The 21133-nt window shown below is 48.0% G+C and overlaps 2 protein-coding genes and 1 pseudogene across 4 annotated transcripts in view; 1 reads left to right on the top strand and 2 right to left on the bottom strand.

Annotated features, from left to right (window-relative positions):
* The window catches only part of SRPRA (SRP receptor subunit alpha), a 53848-nt gene that overhangs the window by 15512 nt on the left and 17203 nt on the right, over positions 1-21133 (top strand). The window lies entirely within an intron of this gene.
* TIRAP (TIR domain containing adaptor protein) lies at positions 1482-16823 on the bottom strand. 3 transcript variants are annotated; one of them, XM_050755737.1, is made up of 5 exons: positions 16721-16823; positions 8766-8889; positions 8390-8548; positions 6342-6917; positions 1482-5722 (listed from the first exon to the last, which is right to left on the bottom strand). In XM_050755737.1, exons 3-5 carry the CDS (start codon positions 8454-8456, stop codon positions 5703-5705), a joined length of 663 nt encoding a protein of 220 aa, XP_050611694.1. In that variant the 5' UTR covers positions 8457-8548; positions 8766-8889; positions 16721-16823; the 3' UTR covers positions 1482-5702. The 3 variants fall into 3 exon arrangements, with proteins under 3 accessions (XP_050611694.1, XP_050611692.1, XP_050611693.1); XM_050755735.1 differs by having other exon boundaries at positions 1482-6917; XM_050755736.1 differs by lacking the exon at positions 16721-16823 and adding an exon at positions 9520-11112 and having other exon boundaries at positions 1482-6917.
* On the bottom strand, positions 18135-18232 carry LOC126936742 (uncharacterized; annotated as a pseudogene).

Here is a 21133-nt window from a genome sequence, read left to right as displayed (position 1 = left end):
CTATTTTTTAAAAAGAAAAATGCTGCCCCACTAAAGGAGAGAAGGTGATTAGGAAACTTGCTGCTTCAACCGTTGTCCCAGAGGGAAGAAGGAAAAAACCTCCAAAGAATTTATAACCACAGATGATTCTTCATGCAGACAGACTTCACATTCATGATTGTGTACATGATCCAGGACACTCAGACTGAAAAATCTACTTAAACTGGTCTTGTAGTCTTTATTGACTTTTATACCAAATTGACTCCAGGAGAAATGGAAAATCTAAATAGATCTGTAACTCTTCAAGACATTGAAATTACAGCTTTAAATTTTACAATAAAGAATATTCTGGCCGGGCGTGGTGGCTTACGCCTGTAATCCCACTGCACTTAGGCCTGGGCAATAGAGCAAGACTCCATCTCAAAAAAAACAGAGAATATTCTAGGCCCAAATGGTATTACAGATGAGTCTAACAAACATTTGAGGAGCAATTAATTCCAATCTTAAATTCTTCAAATTAAAAAAAAAAAAAAAAAAGCCTGGGCGCAGTAGCTCACGCCTGTAATTCCAGCACTTTGGGAGGCCGAGGTAGGTGGATCATGAGGTCAGGAGATCAAGACCCTCCTGGCTAACATGGTAAAACCCTGTCTGTACTAAAAATACAAAAAATTATCCTGTTGTGGTGGCACGCACCTGTAGTTCCACCTACTTGGGAGGCTGAGACAAGAGAATTGCTTGAACCCAGGAGGCAAAGGTTGCAGTGAGCCAAGGTTGCACCACGGCACTCCAGCCTGGGAGACAGAGCAAGACTCTGTCTCAAAAAAAAAAAAAAAGGGAAAGAAAAAATTACATATCAGAAAACCTACAACGCACACATTTAGTGGAGAAATGTGTAAAGCATTCCTTTTAAGGAAGGAATGAGACAAGGATGGCTGCTATTGTCACTTTGTTTTATTGGAGGCCTTAGGAGCCATAAAAGGAACTAAAGTTTTTGTTTTCTTTTGTAAATTGTATGACTGTTTATAGAAAATCTGACAGGACAGGTGTGGTGGCTCAAGCCTATCATCCCAGCACTTTGGGAAGCCCAGGCAGGCAGATGGCTTGAGCCCAGGCATTCAAGACAAGCCTGGGCAACATGGCGAAACCCCATCTCTACAAAAAGTACAAATAAATTAGTCAGGAGTTGTGGCACAGGCCTGTGGTCCCAGCTACCCAGAGGGCTGATGGAGGAGAATGATCGCTTGGGCCCAGGAGGTCGAGGCAGTGGTGAGCCATGATCACGCCACTGCACTCCAGCCTGGGCAACAGCAAGACCCTGCAAAGTTTATAGTCGTATAGAATTAAGTAATTCAGCATGCTGTTTAATACTAGATCAATATGTGAAATAAATTACAATTCTTTATATCAGTAATAGATAAAAATGTAAAATGACCCTTTACAACAGCAACAGAAAATATGAAATGGTAGGGAATAATTCTAATAAAAAGAGGAGCTGACCAATGTGGAAAAGATAGAAAGCTTTATTGAAATACACTGAAAGACATAAGTAAATGGAGACATACTATATTTATGAATAGGAAGACTCATAAACATATGTTTTTTCAAAATAAATCTATAAATTCCACGTAAGTCCAATAAAAATACTAACAGGCTTTTTCCTGGAACATGGTGGTTGAATAAACAATTTATATGGAAGAGTAAAGGAACAAGAAAAAGTGATTTTTGATGTATAAGAAGAGCAGGAAGAATTGACCTACAAATGGTCCAGGCTTATTAAAAACATCAGTAAACAAGCCAGTGTGGTACCAGCACAGGGTTACACAAACAGATAAAGGGGGGAGACTGGAGAACCCAGTAATAGCCCCCAACGTATGATAGTATGTCACAGCAGTGACATCATAATCAGCAGGGGTGGGGTAAGGATGGACTAGTCAGTAAATGATGGTTATTCAAATAGAAAAAAGAATTGGATCTTTGACTAAAGACCAACAAAAACCCAAACAGAAAATCCAGGTGGATTAAAGACAGAAGAAAATATACAGATGTAGGGAGGACTTCCTGAGTAAAACACAAAAAGCACAAAGTAAAAGGTAAAATATTTTAGGCTGGGCATGGTGGTTCATGCCTGTAATCCCAGCATTTTGGGAGGCCAAGGCAGGTGGATCACCTGAGGTCAGAAGTTCAAGACCAGCCTGGCCAATATGGTGAAACCCCATCTCTACTAAAAATACAAAAATTAGCCGGGTGTGGTGGTGCATGCCTGTAACCCCAGGCTTAGGCAGGAGAATCACTTGAACCTGTGAGGCAGAGGTTGCAGTGAGCCAAGATTGTGCCACTGCACTCCAGCCTGGGTAACAACAGCGAAACTCCATCTCAGAAAAACAAAAAACAAAACCAAAAAAAGTTTAATAATTTAGAGATGCATACTTAAATATTTAGGAGTAAAATGATTTCTGAGATTTGCTTCCGATGATCTGGGGAGGAGTGAGAGATATGGTTAGGGCATTCTGGATAAAAGATTAGCTCAGAGTTGGTAATTGTTGAAGCTAGCTGATGGGTACATAGGGATTTATCAAACTTTTTCCTTTCAGTATATGCTTGATTTTTTTTCCCCACAAAAATGGTGAAAAGAAAAAAAAATTACAATAGGTTACCAGTTTTCACCCACCAGATTAGCAGACATTTAAAAATCTGATTAAGTGTTAGCAAGAACATGAAAAAGTGGAAACTCTTTTATTTTATTTTTTATTTTTTTGAGACGGAGTCTCGCTGTGTCGCCCAGGCTGGAATGCAGTGGTGCCATCTCGGCTCACTGCAAGCTCCGCCTCCCGGGTTCACGCCATTCTCCTTCCTCAGCCTCCCGAGTAGCTTGGACTACAGGCACCCACCACCGCACCCAGCTAATTTTTTGAAGTTTTAGTAGAGACAGGGTTTCGCCGTATTAGCCAGGATGGTCTCAATCTCCTGACCTCGTAATTTCGCCCGCCTTGGCCTCCCAAAGTGCTGGGATTACAGGCGTGAGCCACCGCGCCCGGCCAAAAGTGGGAAGTCTTAAACACAAATGGTAGGAACTTAAATTGGTACAGCCAATTTGGAAGAAACTGTGGCATCTTCTAGAAGAACAGTATGTATTTTCTTTACTACCCAGCAGCAGTATATTTGTTACCCAGCAGGATCTTTTTTTTTTTTTTTTGAGATGGAGTCTCGCTCTATCACCCAGGCTGGAGTGCAGTGGTGCGATATCTCAGCTCACTGCAATCTCCGCCTCCCAGGCTCAAGCAATTCTTCTGCCTCAGCCTCCCAGGTAGCTGGGGTTACAGGCATGCACCACCACGCCTGGCTAATTTTTGTATTTTTAGTAAAGACAGGGTTTCACCATGTTGACCAGGCTGGTCTCAAACTGCTGACTTCAAGTGATCCGCCCGCCTCAGCCTCCCAAAGTGCTGGGATTACAGGCATGGGCCACCACGCCCAGCCCCAGCAGGATTTTCTAGGCTAAATCCTAGAAAATCTTGCTTGTGAAAATGTACAAAAAAGTTCAGAGGCTCATTGTTTTTAATAGCAAAAACCTAGGAACAACAAATATCCATTTGGAGAAGAATGTGTAACTAAATGGTGGCATATTTACATCGTGGGATGAAAGTGTATTATTAATAACTGGCGTGTCATCTATCCGCATGGATAAATCTCACAAACATTTGGTGAACAAGGAGAGGAATCTGCAGAATACAAACATCGTAATGCTGTTTACATAAAACATAAAACCATGTAAAACTAAACAATATGCTGGTGGGGGTGCATACATATGTGGTAAATGTATACAGAAAAGCTAAAAGCAAGAAGTTCAAAATTCAAAATATTGGTTATTTCTGGTGGGGGAGGGGGGAGTGCAATTCGGGGCACAAAGGGACCACTATAAGAGATGATAAGGTTTTGCTTCTTAAACTGGGTGGTCGGCACATGAGTGGACATATTATTTGTTAATCCTTTTATACTAAAATAATTTTTTGGTTTGTTTTTTTTTTTTTGAGATGGAGTCTCGCTTTGTTACCCAGGCTGGAGTGCAGTGGTACGATCTTGGCTCACTGCAACCTCTGCCTCCTGGATTCAAGCAATTCTACTGCCTCCGCCTCCCAAGTAGCTGGGACTGCAGGCCCGCACCACCACACCCAACTAATTTTTGTATTTTTGCTAGAGACGGGGTTTCACCATGTTGGCCAGGATGGTCTGGATCCCTTGACATTTTGATCTGCCCACCTCGGCCTCCCAAAGTGCTGGTATTACAGGCATGAGCCACCACGCCCGGCCTTTTTTTTTTTTGAGACAGGGTCTTGCTTAATTGCCCAGGCTAGAGTGCAGTGGCGTGATTTTGGCTCACTGCAGCCTCCACCTCCCAGGTTCAAGCAATTCTCCTGCCTCAACCTCCTGAGTAGTTGGGATTACAGGTGCCCGCCACCACACCCAGCTAATTTTTGTATTTTTAGTAGAGACGGGGTTTCACCATATTGGCCAGGATGGTCTTGAACTCCTGACCTCAGGTGATCCACCTGCCTTGGCCTCCCCAAGTGCTGAGATTACAGGTGTGAGCCACAGTGCCTGGCAAAATAATTTATAATTTAAAAAATAAATTTTCTCTTTCTAGAACTAGAGATAGAAAAAATAATAAAACTTTTTTTCAGCAAAAGAGGGGTCATGATAGGGAGAAGTGAGAGAGGGGGCACAAGAGTACATGTTGGAGGAAATAATGAAATTCATTTCAGTTCAGCAACAAACTTACTGAGAACAGATGAATGAGACCTTGCCTGTCCTATAAGGAATACAGTCATCTGCCAGAAGAAAAATGCTGATTCTTCCCAGTCCAAAGGTGAAGATGGTGACTGTGAAAGTATCAGCTTTAGCCAGACCATGGATGAAGCTCTCAGATGGCACAGCATCCATGGGCTTGTGATCTCAGGTGAAGGCGTTGAACCCTGAGCCCTGGCTTCCCGTCTCTTCACTTGCTCCCTCCACCACCTCACCCCCACATTCAGAATGGCTTCTAGGTTTGTGTCTTTAATGGCACTTAGGCAATAAATAAAAAGTATAGTTGCAGTGCTGACTGCGTCTTCCTTACAGCTTTCTGAAGTGAATCGATGTCTCTGGAAGGAGGAACAGAGTAGTGTGAGTGTGAAGGACTGGATTCCTCTTGCTTTCTCCTGATGCCCATTCCAGGGTTTCCCCAGGCAACTGGGAAGACCATCCACGGTGAGGCCTGCAGTCTCGGCTTCTTGCTGATCAGTCAGGTGAGTCACCTCTTTAGGAGGGATACCAGTGTACGCCAGTACCCAGTTCCAGGGGAAGACAGAAGTGTGTGCCAGGCTTCTTGTCCAGTTAGGCAGGATACGAGCCCTGCTGGCCATCATTGGTCAGTACCACCTCCTACCACCTCCAGTTTCTGGCTTCCTCATGGCCTTCTTGGGGAGTCCCCTGCTTCCTCGTGGCTTTCCTAGGGGGAATCCCCAGCTTCATGGCTTTCCTGGGGGAGTCCCCAACCTCTCCATGGTCTTCTTAGGGAGCCCACAGTAATGGAAGGCTGATGGGTGCTGTGATCTCAGGGACACGGGCAAAGTGCTGCAGACTCGCTCCCTATACCTCTTGTCACATCTGTGGGAATCCAAGGCCCTGCGTGGGTTTTCTATTTCCAGCTTTACTCCAACTTCTGGGGTCCCATGATATAAAAAGTGTCAACTGAGTGTCTGCAGATCTGAAAGAGACCAGTCACAGCATTGTCACCCTTCCCAAACCCAGCATCTCTGTTTTCCCCAACAGGTCCTGCCTCTTCTACCTTTTTATCTGTTATCACATTTCCAAACCTACTGCAATAGCATGGCCCTCCCCAGATACACTCATATGCACTTCTTTCCGATTATTTTGCATCATTTTGCCTTACTAAACCAATGTCCCTGGCACCTTCCCAGCTCTTGATGGACATCTCCAGCCTGATCTCAGAGAAACGTAATGCTGTTACTGTTACTACTACTAGCTAATAATTTATTGGGGACCTGATTTGTGCTAGGCTCTGCCTATTATGAATACATGTGCTAGGCCATGTTCTGAGGCCTTAGTCTGTATACTGTTCTCATTTCATAGCAATGGAAACCTAGTGGTCAGTGAGGAAACCAGGCACAGAGCGGGTAAGTAACTTGCCCAAGTTACTTTTTATGGGTTAATAATAAGTGCAGGAACCAGGATACAAACCCTGACAGCCTTTTCCAGAGGCTGCACTTTGAACTACTAGGCTACAGGGTTGTCTCCTAAAAGTCAAAGTAGATCAGATACTGTGGCTGAATCCCGTTCCCCTTCTCCCCGCCGTAGTAGCTTACAACGCATGACAGCTTCTTTGACTTGGCGAAAGCCACCATCAGGGCCCCTGCCATCGACGTAGTACATGAATCGGAGCTCAGGTGGGTAGGCATCTCTGCTGAGGCCCGACAGCAGGGGGATGGTGCGGCCCTCAGCCCCTGGGGCCTCGGTCAGGGCCTGCAGCATCTGGTACTTGCACCAGGGGTCCTGAAGGAAGCCCGGCGTGATGAGCAGCACACGGCAGTGACTATTGTTCAGTGCCTGGCACAGCTCGGACACGATAGCACCGCCTGGGGTTGCATCCCGGAGCTGCAGGAAGCAGCGCAGGCTGGTGCTGCTGCCTTCCAGGTAGGAGACCAGGTTCTGGGCAGCCACCAGGTCTTCCTCACTGTGGCACACACAGACATCATAGTCTTTGCTCCAGCGACTACTGCCACTGTCACTCGCATGTGTGGGTGGCAGGCTGGGAGACGTGACTAAGCTGAGGCTTGGGGATAGTCTGTCCTGTGAGGCAGGCTGTGAAGTATCGCTGGAGGTGCTTTCTGGGGAGTCGGGCCTCTTCTTGGGCTTCTTCAGCAGGGTCTGCCTGAACCAGTCTGTGGGGGAGAAACACTGCTCAGGCCTGTGTCTTCTTAACAGGTGCCCTCTCACTGCCCACACAGGGAGGAGCCCCGCCTCACAGGGAGGACAGACAGACTGCAGTCCGCGTCCCTGCACTGGGAAACATCGTATTCTCAGAGACCTATTGCTCCACTATTTTTTTTTGTTTTGAGATGGAGTCTCACTCTCACCTAGGCTGGAGTGCAGTGGCGTGATCTTGGCTCACTGCAACCTCCGCCTCCCAGGTTCAAACAATTCTCCTGCCTCAGCCTCCTGCGTAGTTGGGATTACAGATTCGTACCACCACCCCTGGCTAATTTTTGTATTTTCAGTAGAGACGGGATTTCACCATGTTGGTCAGGCTGGTCTTGAACTTCTGACCTCATGATCTGCCCGCCTCAGCCTCCCAAAGTGCTGGGATTACAGGCGTGAGCCACCGCGCCCGACACTCCGCTGTTTTTGTATATCCTTTGGGACTTGCCTAAAAGTGCCTTCTAAAGGTAAAGGTTTGGGATGTATGTCAGAACTCTGGAATCCTTATGTGAGAGTGTTCCACCAGCCTGGGTAAGAGAAATGGCCTTGCACTACTCCCAGGCTCTTTGATACCTGGCACCCCCAGCCCACCTTAAGCAGAACTTCCCACTAGAGCTGACTCGTCAGCCACCCGGGAGTCTGCAGGCAGAGCTACGTTATGCGAGCAAGGATCCACCAGTCCCAGAGCCCACTTCCAGCACCGAGGGGAGGTGGACTTCGATTAGGAAGGGCTACCTATACAGGAAGGAAGGGGCATGGAGGACTGGCATCTGCATGGCCCCAAGAAATCCTAGATTGTCGCCAGATGGGGAAGAGGCTACTGCTCGGAGCTGCTGAGGAGCGGAGAGCTGCGCGATTCAGAACCCGCACTCGGGAGTCAGGGACACGGTTCTGACTGTGGCTCACTTTCTCTATGACCTTCAGCAAATTAGTCTGTGTCTCCATTGCCTCATCTGTAAAATGGGTTTGTCTTAGGTGCTGAAAGTTCACTGAGAACGCAGTGTCAGGTGTGCTGTGGGGACTCCGTAAGGAGATGAAAACCCAGCTTCCCCAGCCTTTGATAAGGACAGATAGTGGTGGGGATTGATTCATTTTCTCTCTCTGCTTGGCTTCTCCTCCAGATGGTTCTGGAACAAAGATTTAGACAACGAGAGACAGTGTTAAGCCCTCAGCACCGTGGTTTCCAGGCTGGGAAAGCTAGCTGAGCAGCCTTGGAAAACCTCTGAGCCAAAAGGATCAAGATCTGGCTAAGCTGACGCAGGCCTCCTCTCCTCACTCCACCACGCGTCCAGGCCCTGAAGTCAGGTCAGGAGTCCCCCCGTCAGCCTTCCTGCGTCTCTCTGAGTTGGGACCAGGCAGGCCTCCCACCACGCCCTCTGGAGACTGAGCACTACCCTCAGGAACACAGCAGAGTCGCGAGTCCGGTTCCACTCACCAGCCATCTTGCCTAGAGGCTTCTTAGGCCGAGAGCCAGGAGCTGGGAGGGAGGTCGATGATGCCATAGCGTGGGGGTCAAAACTAGCCCCGTGAGACCAGGCATCGGTAAAGGGGGAGGAGGGAGAAGACCCAGTCTTGACCTCATGGAGCAGCCATCCTACAGAGGGCAGAGAGAGAGAATCACAAAGGCTGCACTTACCCTGCTCTCATTCCCCGTGGATGAGCTCTGGGAAGTTCTGTTTTTCTCCTAATGCCTGACAGAGGCTTCCTCTCTAAATGGGTCCTTCATTCCTCATGAGATTAGGGCCAGACACGACTGTGATTGGAGCTGGGTTCTAGATAAAGCCAGAGCTGTGTAGTGTGGTCAGACTTACAGGGTATGAGCTCAGCATGACCAGCTGAGGGACTGTTCTCTGCTCCACCTGGCCAGGAGGATATTCAGGATCTGGGGAAGGGCAGCTGTCAGGCAGCTCTTTAGAAGGACTTCCTATGTAAGGCCTGAAATGGTAGAAGAAGGACAGTTGCTATTTGGACAAATAATTATGTATCCAGATAGACAGAAGCTGAACAGTAGAGAGCGAGCTCATGCAGGAAATCTTGGGAGACTTTTCCTCCAAGTCTGCCTCCCCCTGAATAACTCCATCCGTAGACCCATCGCTCCTGCAGCCATCAGCTCAGGAAGGTCATGTCAAAAAGTGGTGAAGACTGCAGACTGCAGGTAGAGTGCCTGATTCTCATCTCTGGTTAACCGTGGCCTTTGGCCATCTTACTACACTCCAGTTTCTCTATCCATGAAATGGAAGTACTAAAGCCTCCTTCTCAGCATTATTGTGAAGATTAAATGAAATAATTTATGTAAAGTCCTAATGGTGCCTGGCATGTAATAAATGCTTAGAAAATGTGGGCTACTATGTATATAAAATAATCTAGATATTGGAGGGATATATTATGTTCATGGTTTATAAAACTGGTAACATTAATGTTTCCCCAACTGATTATTAATTCAGTGCTGTTGCAAAGTCTAGAAGATTTTTGTTTTTCAGGTTTTTTGGTGGGGAGGTTGTCAGACTGCTTCTACATTTATATGGAAATAAGAAAGCCCAAGACTCCCTTAGAAAGGCAACCCACCATGTTCTCTTCCCACCATAGTGACAGAGGATGCCCCTGACAGTGGACACTCCTTCAGCCTTAAGTTTCTGTGGAGCAGAGCCTGTGGGGGCTGTAGTATTCTAGTGACACTTCTGTGAAAGGCTAGCAGAGCAACTGGCACGGGGCTGCTTTCTCTTTGGTGGATCTGTGAGATCAAAACAAACCTGAAAACTCATAGAAACAAGTATTATTAGACACACTAAAATAAAACGTTTCAAAATTTAAAGAATGTGGCCAGGCACGATGGCTAATGCCTGTAATCCTAGCACTTTGGGAGGCCAAGGCGGCGGATCACCTGAGGTCAGGAGTTCAAGCCCAGCCTGGCCAACATGGTAAAACCCCATCTCTACTAAAAATACAAAAATTAGCTGGGTGTGGTGGCGGGCACCTATAATCCCAGCTACTCGGGAGGCTGAAGCAGGAGAATCTCTTGAACCCGGAAGCGGAGGTTGCAGTGAGCTGAGATCACACCACTGCCTGGGCAACAAGGGCGAAACTCCATCTCAAAAAAAAAAAAAAAAAAAAAAAATTAACATCTTTCTATGCTGCACATTAATGCTTTGTTCACTGACGCGTAGAAGACAAGGGATGCTGAGGATTTGTGAACATATATCAAAGTTCAAAAAAGAAGTAGAACTTAAACCATAGCAGCAAAGGAGGCAGAGTGAAGAGTTGGAATGGGTCCAGGAACCAGAGAAGACATCTGAAAAAGCAACACAGCTAAATGGGAAGCCACCAAAAAGGCACTGCAAGTTGACTGATACGTATGAGTTTCTTTTCTTTCCTAATATGCTTGGGATTTCAGACAGCCTAAGTGGTAGGCTGCAGCTAGGGCCATTCAGAATGCCTTTTTGCCCCTAGTAGTAAACATGATGTCAGTTGGTTTTTGCATTATTTAAATATTTTTTTCAATTCTGTTTTAATATTCATTATTTGGCCTTGGTGCACTTGTAAACTAAAGCATCATTTGATTTCTAAATATTCTAAAGGTTAAAAATTAGCATAATATGTTAATCTACTTAATATATGTAGATTTAAAAGTTTCAGTTTCTCATTTTATAAAATGACTTGCCCTTTTGGCAACACATGCTGATTTGGGGAAATTGCTTTTGCATTGCTTGGTTAAGAAGAAATCCAGTTGTCCAGCAGTATATGCCACTAGAAGTGGGGTGGTATAAGCCCTCATGAGAAACACTATGGAAACGTTTTAAGAAAAATAACAGCACCTTTGAAAGGATAATTGAGCAAGATGGCAGGTAAATTCCAGTAACCATACACACTGCCTACTTCCTGGAATCCAAGATGCCACGCACCTTCCTTGTTCCTTTTCAGTTCTTTTGTAGCTGGGGCTGTGGAACTGTCACACATTCAAACATGTTAATGGACCTGGTAACTGTCATCATATCTTGAGATGTGGCTGACAAGTAGGTAAGACAATGAACCCAAATATCCAACTGGAAGCTGTACTCACTCGCTCTGCCTATTCTCTGATTTGCTGTGTAGTATAATATGCAGTCGCTTTTTTTGTGATTTGAAAAAATTCATAAAGTAGAATCATACCAAAAATGCCCACTTTGTTTTTTTTTTTTTGTTTTTTTTTTTTTTTTTTTTTGAGACGGAGTCTCGCTCTGTAGCCCGGGCTGGAGTGCAGTGGCCGGATCTCAGCTCACTGCAAGCTCCGCCTCCCAGGTTTACGCCATTCTCCTGCCTCAGCCTCCCGAGTAGCTGGGACTACAGGCGCCCGCCACCTCGCCCGGCTAGTTTTTTGTATTTTTTAGTAGAGACGGGGTTTCACGGTGTTCGCCAGGATGGGCTCGATCTCCTGACCTCGTGATCCGCCCGTCTCGGCCTCCCAAAGTGCTGGGATTACAGGCTTGAGCCACCGCGCCCGGCCAAAATGCCCACTTTGTAAGAACAAAGACTTGATAGAAAATTAGTAAAGAGGCCGGGCATGGTGGCTCATGCCTGTAATCCCAGCACTTTGGGAGGCCGAGGTGGGCAGATCATGTGAGCTCAGGAGTTCCAGACGAGCCTGGCCAACACGTCGAAATCCTGTCTCTACTAAAAATACAAAAATCAGCCGGGCATGGTGTCACACACCTGTAATCCTAGCTACTCAGGTGGCTGAGGCTGGAGAATCCCTTGAACCTGGGAGGCGGAGGCTACGGTGAGCCGAGATCACGCCACTGCACTCCAGCCTGAGTGACAGAGCGAGATTCGATCTCAAAAAAATAAAAAATTAGTAAAGAATTTCTTCAGACAAGAAGTAACACAATACCTTTAGTGCCTTCTAGAATGCTTTTCCAATATTGTGTGCAGAAATTGATGTAAAGGAAACACTACAGAGTTTTGTCGTATAAAACCCAAAGTGGGCCAGGGCACAGTGGCTCACGCCTGTAATCCCAGTACTTTGGGAGGCTGAGGTGGGCGGATCACGAGGTCAGGAGTTTGAGATCAGCCTGGCCAACATGGTGAAACGCCATCTCTACTAAAAACACAAAAATTAGCTAGGCGTGGTGGTACGCACCAGTAATCGCAGCTACTCGGGAGGCTGAGGCAGGAGAATCGCTTGAACCTGGGAGGTGGAGGTTGCAGTGAGCCGAGATTGTGTCACTGCACTGCAGCCTGGGCGACAGAGCAAGAGTCAAGTCTCAAAAAAAAAAAAAAAATCCAAAGTGTATTTAGTATCCAATATCAAACTGGTCTCCAATTTCTATTATATAGGAAATGTAGTGAAGCCTGTGAAGGCATATAATTAGAATAAGTATCTCTTAGAGTTCATATGCGATTTCCGTTAAGCAGGAATCACTATCTGGGGTAAACAGAATAGTGGCCCACAAAGAGGCCCACATCCTAATCCCCAGAACTGAGACTATGTTACCTTCCATGACAAAAGGGGATTTGGCAGTTGTGATTAAGAACCTTGAGATGGGGAGGGGGTTCCTGGATTACCCAGGTGAGCCTCATGTAACCACAAAGATCCTTTCAAGAGGGAGGCAGGAAGGTCTGAGGCAGACGAAAGAGCTGTGCCGAGGGAAGCAGGTGCCAGTGGGATGTAGGTGGCCTCTAGAAGCTGGAAAAGGCAAGTCCATGGTTTCTTTCCCGGAGGCTTCAGAAGGAGCACGGCCTCGCCGATGGCCATCTTAGAACGGTAGGATAATCAACGTGTGTTGTTTGAGGCCACTAAGTTTGTGGCAATTTGTTACAGCAGCAATAGGAAACTACGACACTATGTCTGATGAGATCAGGCCAATGAATGGAGACAGTATTGGATTTCAGTTGAGTGCTAAAAACTGGTCTGTTTAAAGGTTCAAATTGTTTGAAACAGTTTTTACATATTTAAATAAATAAATTACCATCTTCACCTGACTTTACATTTAAAAGAATTTTGGTTTCAAAGGCTGTTTTGTTCTCAGTCACTTGCTAAAACATTTGGGTAGGATTAATTCCGGTTTGTAGGACAATGTCACGTAAAAGCCTGAATATAATTCATTTATAGCTTGATAGACACAAAACAGTGTTCTCAAAGAGGTTTGGAGACTATGGTGCAGACCTAGGGTGGCCCCTGTGTTCACACGTGGGACTTTCTTTTTTTTTTTTTTCAGACAGACTCACTCCATTACCCAGGCTGGAGTGCAGTGGTGCAATCTCAGCTCACTGCAACCTCTGCCTCCTGGGTTCGAGTGATTCTTGTGCCTCAGCCTCCCGAGTAGCTGGGACTACAGGTGCTCGCCACCACATCCAGCTAATTTTTATATTTTTAGTAGATGTGGGATTTCACCATGTTGGCCAGGCTGGTCTGGAACTCATGACCTCAAGTGATTGGCCCACCTCTACCTCCCAAAGTGCTGGGATTGCATACAGGCATGAGCCACCGTGCCCGACCTTTTTTTTTTTTTTCCAGACAGGGTCTTGCTCTGTCACCCAGGCTGGAGTGCAGTGTTGTGATTACAGCTCACTGCAGCCTCAACCTCCAAGGCTCAAGCAGTCTTCCATCTCAACCTCTAGAGTAGCTGGAATTATAGACATGAGCCACCACACCTACCTAATTTATTTTTTTCTTTTTCTTTTTTTTTTTTTTTTGGTACAGACAGGATCTTCCTTTGTTGGCCAAGCTGGTCTAACTCCTGACCTCAAGTGATCCACCTACCTCAGCCTCCCAAAGTGCTGGGATGACAGGCGTGAGCCACCACACCCAGCTTTAATTTTACTTTTATCTGAGTCTTCTTGCTAGGGAAGATTTTTTAAAAACTAGACTCAAATAATACAACTATAAGGGGAAAAATGGTAAAATAAAAAACATTAGAATGAATAACTTGGCCGGGCGCGGTGGCTCAAGCCTGTAATCCCAGCACTTTGGGAGGCCGAGGCGGGCGGATCACAAGGTCAGGAGATCGAGACCACAGTGAAACCCCGTCTCTACTAAAAACACAAAAAAAATTAGCCGGGCGCGGGTGGCGGGCGCCTGTAGTCCCAGCTACTCAGGAGGCTGAGGCAGGAGAATGGCGGGAACCTGGGAGGCGGAGCTTGCAGTGAGCCGAGATCGCGCCACTGCACTCCAGCCTGGGCGACAGCGTGAGACTCCGTCTCAAAAAAAAAAAAAAAAAAAAAAAAAAAAAAAAGAATGAATAACTTCTGTTCATCAAAAGACATAAATAGGAGAGTGAAAAGGCAATCTCCCAAGGGAGAAAATGTTTAAAAATATATATCCAGGGCCAGGCGCAGTGGCTCACACCTGTAATCCCAGCACTTTGGGAGGCCCAGGCGGGCGGATTACGAAGTCAGGAGTTTGAGACCAGCCCTACCAACATGGTGAAACCCCCTCTTTACTAAAAATGCAAAAATTAGCTGGGTGTGGTGGAGGGTGCCTGTAATCCCAGCTACTTAGGAGGCTGAAGCAGGAGAATCATTTGAACCCGGGAGGCAGAGGTTGCAGTGAGCCTGAGACCGCGTCATTGCACTCCAGTCTGGGTGACAGAGTGAGACTCCGTCTCAAAAAAAAAAAAAAAAAAAATATATATATATATATACACACACACACACAGACACACACACACATATCAATAAATGTCATATCACAAATATTTCAAGAACTCAATGGAACTAGTAAGAAGACGACAGAAAAATGAGCAGAAGAATTGAGCAGGCACTTCACAAAAAGAATATTCAAATGAGCAATAGACATAAAAACAGTTCATTAGTCATCAGAGAAATGCAAAGTAAAACCTCAATGCATCACTGCCGGGCACTCAGCCAAATGGCTACAGAGAAAAAGACTACCAAGTAGTGGTAAGAGTGTGCAGGAATGGGAACTCAGACACTGCCGGTGGGCATGTAAACCATACAACTACTTCGGAGAAGTGTCTGGCACCATAGATTAAAGATGAGCATACACACATCAGCAATTTCAGTCCTAGGAATATACTCATACAGCAGTGCTTACAGATTTTTTTTTTAATTTTTTTATTTTATTTTTTTTGAAACGGAGTCTGCCTCTGTCGCCCAAGATGGAGTGCAGTGGCGTGATCTCGGCTCACTGCAACCACTGCCTCCTGGGTTCAAGCGATTCTCCTGCCTCAGTCTCCTGAATAGCTGGGACTACCGGCAGCCACCACCACGCCTGGCTAATTTTTGTATTTTTAGTAGAGACAGAGTTTCACCATATTGGCCAGGCTGATCTCGAACTCCTGACCTTGTGATCCGCCTGCCTTGGCCTCCCAAAGTGCTAGGATTACAGGCATGAGCCACTGTGCCCGGCCTGCTTACAGATGTTTACCAAAAGACACAAGAATATCTGTAGCAGCAAGATACAAAATAACCCCACAGTGGAAACGACCGTCCATCAACCCGTGTCCAGTTGAATGGATAAATTGTGGTCTAGCCATACAGTGGAATATTATACACCAACAAGAATAAACTGCTAACGAAACATGGGTGAATATCATAAAACACATTGAATGTCAGATGTCACACACATAAGAGTACATGAAGGTCCGGGCTCTGTGGCTCATGCCTGTAATCCCAGCACTTTGGAAGGCTGAGGCAGGCGGATCACCTGAAGGAGTTCGAGACCACCCTGGCCAATATGGTACAACCCCGTCGCTACTGAAAATGCAAGAGTTAGCCGGGCGTGGTGGCAAGCGCCTGTAAAACCAGCTACTCGGGAGGCTGAGGCAGGAGAATCACTTGAACCCGCGAGGCAGAGGTTGCAGTGAGCCGAGATTGCGCCTTTGCACTCCAGCCTGGACGACAAAAGCGAAACTACATCTCAAAAAAAAAAAAAAAAAAAAAAGTATGTGACGTATGATTCCATGGATGGAAAATCGAAAACAGGCAAACCTATTTTATGGCGTTGGAAGCCAGGGATGTAGTAATGTTTTATTTATTGCTCTGAATCAGGAAATGTGCGTGTTAGGGAAAATGGTTGAGCTGTACACTTGTGATTTGTGTGCCTACACATATCAACTCTTAAATCTAAAAAAATAAGGAGATGTGGTTCCCTCTGAGTCATTCCTGACCCTGGTGTTCCCTAGGTTTGGTGTTTCAACGGGAGTTCTCCACACTTCCCCCTCTCGGTTGCACTTCTAGGGTGTGCTGTGATTCTGACGTACCTGTCTGTCCCCTGGGGACCAGAGAACTGGATCTGTCTGGTCCACCGCGGTCACCCTAGTCGTTGGCACAGCGGCTGCCCAGCCCGTGTGTAGCTGCTCGTTAAATGACTGTGGTGTAATGCCTCGATAGGTCCCTAACCCTAACTAATGTTACGCACTTGCTGAATCACTGCCACAATGACAACCCGAAGAGCAGAGGAAGAGGCTGCGACCGGAGCAGAGAAGAATGTGAGCAGAAACGACATCCACAACGCACTGACCGCCAGGCTCTTCCAGCGAGGCAAGCGAAAGGGGAGCCGCCCCGCGCCAGCTTCTTCGCGACAGAAAAGGTGACAGCCTCCTCGGAGGGCTCTTTCATGCCGCTTGCGTGTTGCGGGTGCCAAAAAGGTGAAGGCGAAGGGAAGCGGATGTGCCGCCGGCAGGGCAAGGCCGGGCTGCAGGCGGCGCGGACCCCCGCGGCTCTCGGTGGGGCCGGGACTCCGGGGCCCAGGCCGGCCGCGCTCCGCCCCGCCCACCCCACGGAGTCCCGCCGCGCCTCCCGGTCCCCCGCGACCCCGCCCCGGGCTCACCTGTGCGCGGGCCCAGTCGCGACGCGGGCTGCGCGGGCTCCCCGGGGACCAGCAGCGCGCAGGCCCCGCTCCCCGGAAGCGCCGCCAGCCGCACCGCCCCTCCCACGCAGCCCGGCCCAGTCCAGACCCGGGAGGCGCTGGGGCACGATCGGGCTGCGGGAGACGCGGGGCGGGGCAGCCCCTGTGTCCACCGCAGCCCGAGCCCCGGCCAGCCTGGCTTCTGTATGACTCCGGGCGCCCGTCCTCCACGCTAGCTGCGTCGGGGCGCTCCGCAGCAACTCGGAGAGGAGCTTGTGGCCAGGGTTCCCCGGCGCCCGCCGTGACAACCTAAAGCCTGGGTTTTGTTCTAGGTGGGAGAGAAGGAGAAAAAAACCACCCTATTCCACCCATTTAATCCTCCTAACACCCTGCAAGGGGCGTGTTCGTACCTTTTTCCTTTTATACAATCGAGAAACATGAAGCTTGGAGAGATGGAACGACTTTTCCAAAAGTCACACACAGCGAGGGGTGTACGGGGCAGCAGTGTAGGAGGGCGGACCCGGGCAGCAGCTGGGAAGGCAGGCCGCAGCGGCCACCAGCTCCTGTCCCAGACACTGGTTGATGCCGACGAGGATGGAAACCCCGCCTCATGCCAAAGTGCTTTCTTTGCTCCTCTAAGCAGTGATCCCACATGGGCGTTATGATGCTGCAGAGCCGCTGCGAACAGCTTGGTGTAGGCAAGAGGCTCGGAAGTCCTGGGTGAAAGAGATGCCTTTGCCTCCCACTTCTTAGAGCTCTTCAGATGTTGGTGAACGCTGTGAAGCACCTTGGGGAGAAGGGAACGGAGCATTCCCCACACTTGTTTCACTCTACAAGAAATGTGAATGTCTTCCTGAGCGTCTTGCTACAGGGCATGCCAGTTTGGAAAACACTATCCTCAAACTCTGTGCACGAAATGCTGGAGTGTGGAGGTAGTTTAATTAGGCCACGTAAGATTCATGATCTCCCCCTCCAGTCTGATTTCCTCCTTTTCTCACCAGACCACCAAAGCGGATGAGCTGCCCATCCTGGGCGGGCTCTGGAGTCAACTGCCTGGGTTCACAACCAGCGCTCATCACTTACTAGTTGTGTGGCCTTGGTGAAGTCACGCGACTTTTCTAGGCTTGCTTCCCTCATCAAATTACGGAGACATGAAGCTTGGAGAGATGGAACGCTGGTGTTCTTGCAAGGATTAAATGAGTCTACATAAAGCAGATCAGGCACCTGGCCCTGCACCCAAATGCCCAGTTTGCTTTGACTCTACCAAGTATACCTCCACCCAGGGCCCTCCTTTTGCCCAACTCTGCTCTGCAAAACGCCCTTCTTCTAGCAAGGCCTATTTTTTTTTGTTTGTTTGTTTATTTTGTTTGTTTGTTTCCTTTTTCTTTTTTTTTCACATCACATGGGTAACAACCCTTAACAAGGTTTAAGGGAGGCACATCTCACACATGTGCGTGAACACCCAAATATCATGCTTATGAACTACAAAGGGATCAAGGCCCATTTTTGCAGCTTATTCAGGAAAGCTTTGCTTAACCCAGCCCTTCCCACCTCCATCCCTCAAAGGCAGTAGTGCTTTTCATTGTAAAGAGACCGTGCTCTGGCTGCTTAGGTCCCATTTTAAAGTAAAAATTCCCCGAGGCCAGGGTTGGTTCTTCAGGCTCCAGCCAGAGCAGAGGGACACTGGAGGAACACTCAGATAAACAGGACTTGACTGCGCCAAGTATGGGCCAAGCGTTGGGACAGCTGAGTGTTGGGCAAGGATGAAGAAGGCTTGGTCCGAGCTCTGCACAGCTCAGTGGGGAAGTAGAGCCCTGTGGGAGGACAGGGGAGTTGCTCAGTGCCTTTTGTTTTTTTTTTTTTTTTGAAACGGAGTTTTGTTCTTGTTGGCCAGGCTGGAGTGCAATGGTGCAATCTCGGCTCACTGCAACCTCCGCCTCCAGGGTTCAAGCAATTCTCCTGCCTCTGCCTCCTGAGTAGCTGGGATTACAGGCATGCGCCACCATGCCCAGCTAATTTTGTTTTACTAGAGACGGGGTTTCTCCATTTGGTCAGGCTGGTCTCAAACTCCCGACCTCAGGTGATCTGCCCACCTCCACCTCCCAAAGTGCTGGGATTACAGGTCTCAGTGCTTCTTAATAAACATAGTACTCACTGTGTGGAAGGGAGCAGCTTCTGGGTGAGAAACACTTGAAGGCCTTTTCCCTTTCACCCTGAGATTGGAATGTCCGTGCTGAAGGGAGGGGGAGCAACTGCCTGGCACCTAGGAGAATCTCACAGGGTCAACCGGATGTTGACTTGTCCCTCCTCCATATCCCTGGCAAGTTCCTTCCTGTCTTTCAGCACCGCCTTCTTCCTCTTCTGCCTTCTGCCTGAGGCCTGGCCCCCCCACCCTAACCCCAGGGGCTTCTGCTGTTACCTCTCTGGTAGCACATCTCCTCCCCTGCCATTAGTAAGGCCCACCTCCATCATTTCTTCCCTCCCTTTCATCCTTCTCCACAAAGGCCACTATTTTTGTTGTTGTTTTGTTTTTGTTTTTGTTTTTGAGACAGGGTCTTACTCTGTTACCCAGGCTGGAGTGCAGTGGTGTCTCACAGCTCACTGCAGCCTCAACCTCCAAGGCTCAAGTGATCCTCCTGCCTCAGCCTCCCAAGTATTAATAGCTGGGACTACATGTGCATGCCACCATGCTTGGCTAATTTTTGTATTTTTTGTAGAGACAGGATTTTGCCATGTTGCCCAGGCTGGTCTCGAACTCGTAGGCTCAAGTGATCTTCCCACCTCAGCTTCCCAAGGTGGTGGGATTATAGCTGTGAGCCACTGCGCCCAACCCCAAAGGCCGCTTTCGAGGCAGAGTGGGCAGTTTACCAGCTGTTTCTATTCCCATTCACTTCTCCTTCTCTGCAAATGTCCAGACCTCAAATTCCACTGAAACTGCTCTTCGAGAATGAGGCCAACACTGAACTACTTGGGACTGAATCCAGCAGGTACTGTGATCACTTCCTCCTTAGCTTCCACGACACCACACTCTCCTGGCTTTTCTCCTGTCTCTGTAGGTACCTCTTCAGTGTCCCCTTCTTTGGTTTGTCCCTTAAATGTTGGTGGGGTCCCTCCAGCTTCCCTCCTTGGTCCACTACTCTACCCTCTGGGGTGATGCCATCCTGCTCCATGATGTCCACATCTCTATCTGTAGCCCAGATTGTCCCCCAAGGACCATGCCAATCAGCCCAACCCCTTATTTGAGGGATGCCCTACCGGTACCCCTCATTCACATCCCAGACTGCACCACTCACTCTGTCCCTCACTCCACTCCTCCGTGGTGCTCCTCATCTCTGGGAGGGGCAGTACTTCCATCCAAAAACCTGGCCGTGCGACTTAACCCACTTCTTCTTGCTGGCGTCACCCTGGGAACCATGATGGTTCAGGCACTCCCTGTCTCTGCCACACAGACTGCAACCACAGCCTCCATCTGGCCTCCTTACTGCCTTGACATCCTCATCTGCTTTCCACAAGGTCGCCCAGGTGATTCTTCTAAAAGGAAAATCTGATCGTGTTGCTCCCGTTTAAAACCCCTCAGTGGCTCTGGTTCCTCTTCTTGCGCTCCACGATCCAGGCGGAAAAAGTCATACTGAATCCTGCTATGGTCTGAATGTTGGTGTCCTCCCTAAAGTCATTGGTTGGAACCTAATACCCAATGTGATAGTGTTAAGAGGTGGGGCTTTTGGAAAAGTGATTAAATCATGTGGACTCTACCCTCATAAAAGGGATGAGTGTTCTTGGAAGAGGTTGAAAGAGGTTGCCTGACACCTTCTGCCACGTGAGAGTGCAGTGAGAAAGTACCATCTTTGAAGCAGAGAGCAGGCCTTTACTAGACGTTCAATCTGCTGGTGCCTTGATCTTGGAGTTCCCAGCCTCTAGAACTGTGAGCAATACATTTCTATTATTTATAAATTACCCATTCTAGGATATGTTGTGATAGCTGCCCAAGTGGACTAGGACAAATCCCTGAATCTTATTAGTTCTTGCCTCTGGGCCTTTTCATATGGTTTGCCCTCAGCCTGGATCCTTCCTTGGCCACCTCGCATTCACTTCACTAAATGCCCATCCTTTAGGTTCAGCTCAGAGGTCAACTTCCCTGGAGGAGCTTCATGGAGAAACCCCTTTGCCACCCTCCTACTCCCACCCTGGGTGAGGTGTCTGTGTTGTGTGCTTATGCCAGCACTGTGGGGGTCACACTGTATCTGATCTAGGGATGAGGGGCTAGGAGGGGCAGGGCTATGAAAGTTCCAGCAAAGACAGGACTATGTTTTGCTTGCTGGTGTATCTCAATGTGTGACCCTGAGCCTGGCCAACAGTTGGATTGAATAAATGTTGGTAGAATACATGGCAAACCCA

This window comes from Macaca thibetana, chromosome 14, assembly GCF_024542745.1.
Source record: "Macaca thibetana thibetana isolate TM-01 chromosome 14, ASM2454274v1, whole genome shotgun sequence".
Taxonomy (NCBI): Eukaryota; Metazoa; Chordata; class Mammalia; order Primates; family Cercopithecidae; genus Macaca; species Macaca thibetana.
Note: the sequence above shows the minus strand (reverse complement) of the source record. Positions and strands in the feature narration are given on the sequence as shown.

Excerpts from the sequence above, each read along its gene's own strand:
- TIRAP (XM_050755735.1), bottom strand. The coding sequence starts at position 8,456 with ATGGCATCATCGACCTCCCTCCCAGCTCCTGGCTCTCGGCCTAAGAAG. Across the intron at positions 6,918-8,389 it reads GCCTCTAGGCAAGATGGCTG|ACTGGTTCAGGCAGACCCTG; the intron begins GTGAGTGGAACC and ends TCTCCCCCACAG.